This window comes from Apteryx rowi, unplaced genomic scaffold (assembly GCF_003343035.1).
Source record: "Apteryx rowi isolate R43461 unplaced genomic scaffold, aptRow1 scaffold_425, whole genome shotgun sequence".
Classification (NCBI taxonomy): Eukaryota; Metazoa; Chordata; class Aves; order Apterygiformes; family Apterygidae; genus Apteryx; species Apteryx rowi.
In genome coordinates this window covers 659648-666836 of record NW_020450678.1, presented here as the reverse complement: position 1 = coordinate 666836, position 7189 = coordinate 659648, and the positions used below count along the sequence as shown (strand labels likewise).

The window sequence follows — 7189 nt, the reverse complement described above, 5'->3', positions numbered from 1 at the left end:
GCCGCCGCGGCCGCCGCGCTGCTTCCTCGGGCCGCGGCGACCCCCCGGCAGCACCTCCCGCCCCCCCGGGCACCCGCGGCTTCGGCCACTGTAACCGGATCGTGCAACGGGCGGAAACAAAGAGGGGTTCAGCTCAGCGGCCCTTGGCGGCGGTACGCGGCGTAGCTTGGGGGAGACTGTTGCACTAAAGCCCCCCGGGCGCCAGGCACGCCCGGCCGGAGGGCTGTTCCGCAGCCCCGCCGCAGCCCGGTCTCCGTGAAAGGACGGCTCGTCGCGCCTGCCCTTGCACGAGGTTTTGCTGCATCCAAATTCGCGTTCAGCTCTTTCTAGCGCTTATGTGCTAGGATGAATTGGGGGCGCTCGAGTTTTGGTAGCAAACCAGGAGCGACCTCTGTGTAAGCAGTAGCAGGGCCCCAAAAGGCCCCACAAAACCGAGCACAACAGAGGTGCACCACTTTTACCCCGGGATCTTCACTATGGTCCAAGCACGGAGATGCAGCTGACACCAGCAGCAGCCTGCCTCAGGGTGCCAGGAACCCAAGCCCCATCGGAGCAGGGATTACATATTGGAGAGGCAGTGACTGTCTGGGTCTATTTAGCTAACAGCATTTTTAGTTTGGGGAATTAGACTAGGTATCTTTGGTGCTGCTGCATTACTTTAAAGCTGGAGCTAGATATCTGCAGTCAGTAGAACTACGTGCATTTTTTTTGAGTTTATTTATTTATTCAGTAAAATAGGAGAGTCTCATTTTAAGCATTAACAGGATTCAGATATTAACTACATCTTCCAGCAACAGAAAGCCATTATATGTAAGAGTCTAATCCTTTCAAATGAAAAAAGAGCTACTCTGCTGAGTTGTACAATTGGTGGCCAGGGCCAGAAATTGCCAAGAACTAGCTGAAATCATGTGTTGGATTCTGATTTTTTCCCCCAATATTCCTGTGCCTGGAAGTGTCAATGACCAATAGGTAGGGCAAAGTTAGGCTGATCTAAAGAAAAAAAAAAATGGAGTGAAAGACATAAATAGGTGCACACATACAAATTCTCCCAGGGTGAAGAAAAGTTTGCAGTAAGAGACTAACTTAGTTAAATCTTCATTGACCTCAAAAGCAAGAGAGTGGGAAGTGGAAGGTAGATCAGGATGATTACAGCAGTGTGGGATTAAAATAGTTTGTAGGGTTAAATCATAAGAAAAGAACAAAGACAAAACATGGTAAAACTAGCAGGAGACATTGAGAATAATAAGAAGAAACTTATGATTACACTGGTAACAAGAGAAAGACCAAGGACAGATTGGTATGCTATTCAACAGAAAGAACAATTTATTCACAGCAGACGTCAAGAGAGCTGAAGTATTTAATGTCTTTTGGCATTAGTTTTCACCAAGAAGATYGCTAGTGGCCAGGAGGCTGGCATGATGCCAGCAATAGAAAGAAAGAAAAAAAAAACTTTAAATGAGGAAAGAACAGGCAGGAAACAACCAGCTAGACTTGGTAATTTTCTCCTGATGCTATTAAAGAACTTGGTGATACAAGCTTGAGAGCTCTGGCAGGACAGGCAAGTTACAATAGAAAGGCAAAGAGGTGCCCATCTTGAAAAGGGAAAAATAGGAACTCAAGAGTCAAGTCAGATTAACTTAAAATCCCAGAAAAGTATGAGAACAAATAATTAGTTATTAACAACTGCTCACTATTTATAAACATCTAGAATATAACAAGAAGATGTACAAATGACAACAGCAACTTGCTGGGAACAAATCAAGTGATAAGAATTTGAGTTCCTCCTGCAATGAAGGAAAAACTTGAAAAGGGAGATTTTAGTTGATTTTCGTAGGGATTTGACTCTTGTGACACTTTCATAAACAAGCCTAAGCCCTAAGCAAGGGGGCAATTGCAAAACTGGTTGCAAAGCTGTACACAGAGAAGTTCTCAGCAGTTCCCTGTGGAAATGCAGAGCTTTATAAGCGGAGTTAGGCAGGGGGTTGTCCAGTGCCATCAAGTTTTTCACCAATGATCTGGATAACGAAATAGAGAGCACACTTACTGAATTTGTGGATAACATCATGCTGAGAAGGGCTGTGACTATGCTGGGAATCAAGACTAGATTTCAAAATGATCTTGACATAGTGGAAAAATGTTCTGGAAAAGTAGGATGCTACTCAAAAAAAAAACCCCAAATCAAGCACAAGGTTGGACAGAGCAATCAACTGTATAAATGCAGGATGGGGAACAACTGGATAGGCAGCAGCTCTGTGAGAGAATTGTGGGGTTATAGTGAATATCAGACTGAGTATGAGTCAGCTCCACCATGCCTATCCTAGGATGAATAAAAACAGAAATACAGTGTGGCTCATGAGCCCTCTGAAAGTCCACTGTGGAAACAAAAGGAATTAACTTGTCTCCCAATGCAATGCGAAGGTCAAGCTGTGTAAGAGCTTAAACCACAGCAAAGAGATTTAGGTTAGGCATCAGGATTGTGATGCCTCAGAGGAGACTGAGAGGAAAGCTTGTGGGATTTCCCTCTCTGCAGGTCTGTAAGGACAAGTTAGGGAAATTTCTGTCAGACAAGTCTCTGTCTTGGGCAGAGTTGTGGTACTGTTTGAGATACTCTCCAGTCCTCTGATTTTRTGATTAAAATATAGGAGCTCTGATCCAAAATTTGCCTGCATCAAGCAGGTTCTTATGCCAGACTTAATTTTTACAGTTCTTACGATCCAGTGTGTGTTAAGGTCTAGATTTACTTTTTTCTCTAAGACTACCTAGCTTTTTTTCTTCCCACTTTTTTCTTTCTTTCTGTTTTTATTTTTTAATCTTTTTTTTCCCCTCCCAAATGAGGGGAAGTAAGTGATATATCTCAAGTTGAAAAATGTTACCTGTTTGATCTACTGGCCATGTACCATCACTTTTCCTTTTCCATGGGAAGAGTTCCGTGTCCTTGCGGCAGCAAGGTCATAAGCAGGTATTGTAATGGAGCTGTCACAGCTGGGGGTGAGAGGGTGGGGGTGAATGCAGGTCCTGGGTACAGCAGGTTACAGTGTATGCTCCCTGTATCCTGTGTCCTTCTCTGTCTTTCATGTCATCTCGAACCCCCAAGATAAAAAAGCTTTTTCCAGATTTGCACAACAAGCAAGACTTCACTCAGGGATACTTCTTGAAACATTTTCATGCAGAGTTTTAATTTCTGAAAAAAATCAGTTTAGCTCACAGTCTTTGAAATTAAGTGTAGGTTTAAGTGCTACTCCAAATGCTCTTTATCCCATTGTTTTGAYTGGTTTATGCAAAACTGTAAAAAAATCCTATGTAGAAAATGTATACAATCTATAGCAGTCTAAGTAGTTGGGCATTAATCAAAAACATTGCTAGATGTGTGGACATTCCACATTTTAATTAAAAATTAATTCAGTTTTTTTAGCAGATTTAACAAAGGGCTTTTGAAATCTATATATTTTATCCATGATAAAAGGCCAGTCTCACATTTTCTAGTGATAAAGGAAGAGAAAATGGGATTTTTCCATCAAAGTGAAAATTTTCAGTCACCTCAAATTACAATTTAGCAATGTTATTCTAATTCATGGGTATCAGGACTCTGATATCAGTCTCTAAGTATATTTTAAGTAGGGGGCACTACTCTTCTGACCTTAAATAGATACTGGTTGATAGTTTCGAAATCTCTTTTGAAAAGAATAGAATTTGTATATTCAAGAGTAAAATGTTAAAACACAAAAAATAAGGGAATGACTTAGGAAATTATTTCCCTCAGAATATGAGAGAGATGATGGTTCTTGGGCTCAGATTCCTACAGACATTTGTGTCCCCAAAGCAATGTCAGTATAGTTTGGCCTGTCACCGACAGGGACTGCCTGGCTTCCAGCCACTCAAGGCTGCAGCCACCCTTGTGCCGGCACTACCATTTGTGTGGTTGTGAGACAAACCAAGGACCTGATCCACCTGAAAATTAGCACAACATCAACAGCAGCAAAATATTCTTTCCAGGTGAATCAGTTCTCTGATCTGGGTCTCTAGACAGCTACATGATTTGTAGGGCCAGCCCAAATGCAATTATGAACACGCAGTGCCAGCATAAGGATAGATGTGGGGGTGGTGCCATTCCTGTTAGCCCCCAGCTCAGATTATGCTGGACTAAGTGTCTGTGTAATCATAGCTTCCTTCCCTTTAACCTTAAGAGACTTAAACTCCTAAATGTCTTTGTAGACCTAGCCCTCCATGCATGAATGATTTTAAGTGCTTTTTAATTTTTCATAATTTTGAAATTTGTATCTCATCCTTAGTCAACTTTGAAAATATCAGTGGTTCTTCAGTCCTCTGGTGGTGCCAGAGCTGTTTTTCATTTTCAGTAAAAGCATCTGGGTATGATACTGAGAGAGATGAAACATTATGCTAGTGCATATTTCCAGGTAAGGTAAATGCTGTTCGTGAAAAATGCCTGTAGCTTATCAAAGTAATCTTACCTCTGTTCTGCCCAAAYCTATTTTCCTAACAGCTCAGTGTCTCTTTATGGTATTTGTCACAAAAAATGTCTGAACTTGATAGTTACAGATCTAACGCATAACTTGCATTCGTACAAAGATCACAAAAGTCACTCCTAGCCAAACACAGGAATGGAATTTATTTACTAAATGTCTTGAATCAATGAATATCCCTTATATCCAAATACCTATCATATTCATATGTCATTTAGACATAACTGAAGAATCTCAGCTATCCAACAGATTGTTTTTTATATTTTCATATAAAAGCAGCATATGGATATCTTCAGTAATCATATAATACATTAATGTAACTGAAACACCTCTCAAATAGCTTGTAATGAGGTTATCTAAGCTCCAGTTTCTCAGCAACTCTTTGAAACAGCCCAGTATGGATTAGCACCTGAGGGAGGCTGGTGAGCTTTGCCAGCCACTACTTAATTGTAGCAGCAGAGCAAATCAAGCTTTGGTTCATTAATCATTTACTTCTGAGCTTCCCTSTGTGTGTGTGAGAAGAAACTAAAGCCTCCCTGCGTGGACTCCTTAGGGCTTCTTTCAGTAATTGCTGTTTCATTGAAGACTATTACGATTTCTGGGAAGATGGAGAAGTCAGACCAATTCTTGTCTAGGCGAGGCTGCTTCCTCTGTGGCCCTGGAAAAGCTAGTATTAAAGGGATGGTTAGAACTTGTCTCTGTCCTCTTGTGGATCTTTCCTAGTTCCTTAACTCTTTGTGCTTTAGCTGCTGCAGTGTGTGCTTTGAGTGTTGGTATTTACAGGTCTGCCACTTGTCTCTATCAAAAGGAGCAGGACTTCTGTCATCCCATGCCATGGGAGCAGGCTCGGGCTCCTGGTTTCCTTCCTCAGTGAGGAGCACCATAAATCCCAGCTTTTACATAGCAGGCTCCTCACAGGCTGCAGTTCATGCTCAGGGCCTTAGAGAGTGACTGTGCCCGACCTTCACTTCTGCCTCAACAGCAGAACTCCCAGAAATGCCAAAGAGGTCTAAAAGCTGGATTTTTTTAAACTTCCCCCTATGAGGAAAGTATAGAAGAAGATGATAGAGGACTATGTCAACCTTTTTGCAAGTTTTTTTTGTGGGAGAGATAAAGGCTGTCTGTACAAATTCAAGTGCTTGGTACTGTGTCTGGGAGCAGGAGGCAAGATGAAGCACACTCTGTTTTTTCCTTCCTCATTCAATTCAGAGTTCTCAAGCCGCCACCACCCCTCACCCCTTTGAGATCTTGGTCATGTCACCCTTTAGGGAGCATGCTTTCCCTCTGGGGCCTGTAACCATATGATTCACTAATGCTCTAATTACAAGCATACAGGGGCAAAACTGCCTTTTAAAATGAAATCACAGCGTATTTTGACCCCAAATATTTTTCTGCATATTCCTTCTCAAAAGCTTGAGAACGACACAGCTGCTTCAACAGCTCCCTGCAGCTCTCTCTGTCCACAAACCAGATCACTGTCAACTCCCCCATTCCCTCTTAACCTTTTAAAGGGATCTAGTGCCTTTTTGATCGCTGGGCTTACAGCTTTGCCTAACCAGTTCTTTGGCCTGGACCCTGGAAGCAGCACAGCCATTGTCTTACGAATACCTGTAAGAACAAGCTGGGAAGCTCTTACTCTAAGACCACTGTGACTTTCCAGTTTGTGTCTCTAAGCCTCATATTGAATTACAGTAATATTCATAAGGGAAACCTGAATCAGGCAGGCCAGACACAGTGCTATGACACTGGCCAGGTCACATTTGGCATTCAGCCAGTTCTGTCAGACCAATGTACCCAACAATCACACAGTAGTTCCACCTGTGCTGCAGGCTTTTCTGAGGCCAGCCTATTGCAGAATGACCCTGGAAGTCCCACTGTATAGCACATTTAACACATGACTGCATAAAATCCTGAAAAATATGCTGAGGGAACAGTCTTTGAGTTCAGGAAGTTCATGAAAAGGATTATGAAATATGGTTGACAGCAATAGCAGTGCCTGGCCTCAGTGACCTGCAAAGTCCCCTCAGGACTTTGCTGTATGGTCTTATAATGGCAAAGCAGTGAAGAACCTGATCTCCCTTTTCTTTCAGAGGGGTACGACTCCTAGGGCTGTGGAAAGTTCCCTGACTGCAGTTTGCGTTGACTATTATACGAGTAAATCCATTTCACACTATTTAAGCATCCATATCCTGAGGTCCAGTGTACTTCTGAACCACCATAATCAGAGAAATGGCCAAGGGCTAAGGCATAAGTCCAGGCTCAGGAGTTGTAGGCTAAGCCATACAAACAATGACAAGATACAGGCTTGCTTCAGCCGCCAACTCTTCCCATACATTAGTTAGATTGCTTAGGCTCTCTGTATCTATACATCTATGTATCTATATTAAGCACAGGCCCAAGCCAGCACTCAAGTCCAGGCTTACCTGGTTTTCCTGTGAATGAAACCCCACAGTGAGCCATAAGCTTGGACAAGCTCTATAGCTCACCAGAAAAAAGCTCTGTGCACCCAACTTAACAGGTTAAATCACATACATCTGGAAGGGTGGCACAGCCTGTGTTGCCCTGCTTACATTAGCAAATTAAAAGGGCTGGAAAATGTATGCCGCCATGGAGTTTAGTCATGCATACTGCTCAGTTGTTAGTACAGCCCTGACATGGTCCTTGCTGCAGTTCGGGCTCATGCCAGATGTCGTTCTCCCAAACAATTC

The 7189-nt window shown here is 42.8% G+C and overlaps 1 protein-coding gene across 1 annotated transcript in view; it reads right to left on the bottom strand.

Annotated features, from left to right (window-relative positions):
• Positions 1-6075, bottom strand: part of CCNA1 (cyclin A1) — a 12415-nt gene extending 6340 nt beyond the window's left edge. Inside the window, exon 1 of the mRNA XM_026076066.1 lies at positions 5950-6075. Within this exon, the coding sequence (XP_025931851.1) occupies positions 5950-6075 (126 nt within the window). The remainder of the gene's footprint in view (positions 1-5949) is intronic.
• Between the last annotated feature and the right edge of the window lie 1114 nt (positions 6076-7189).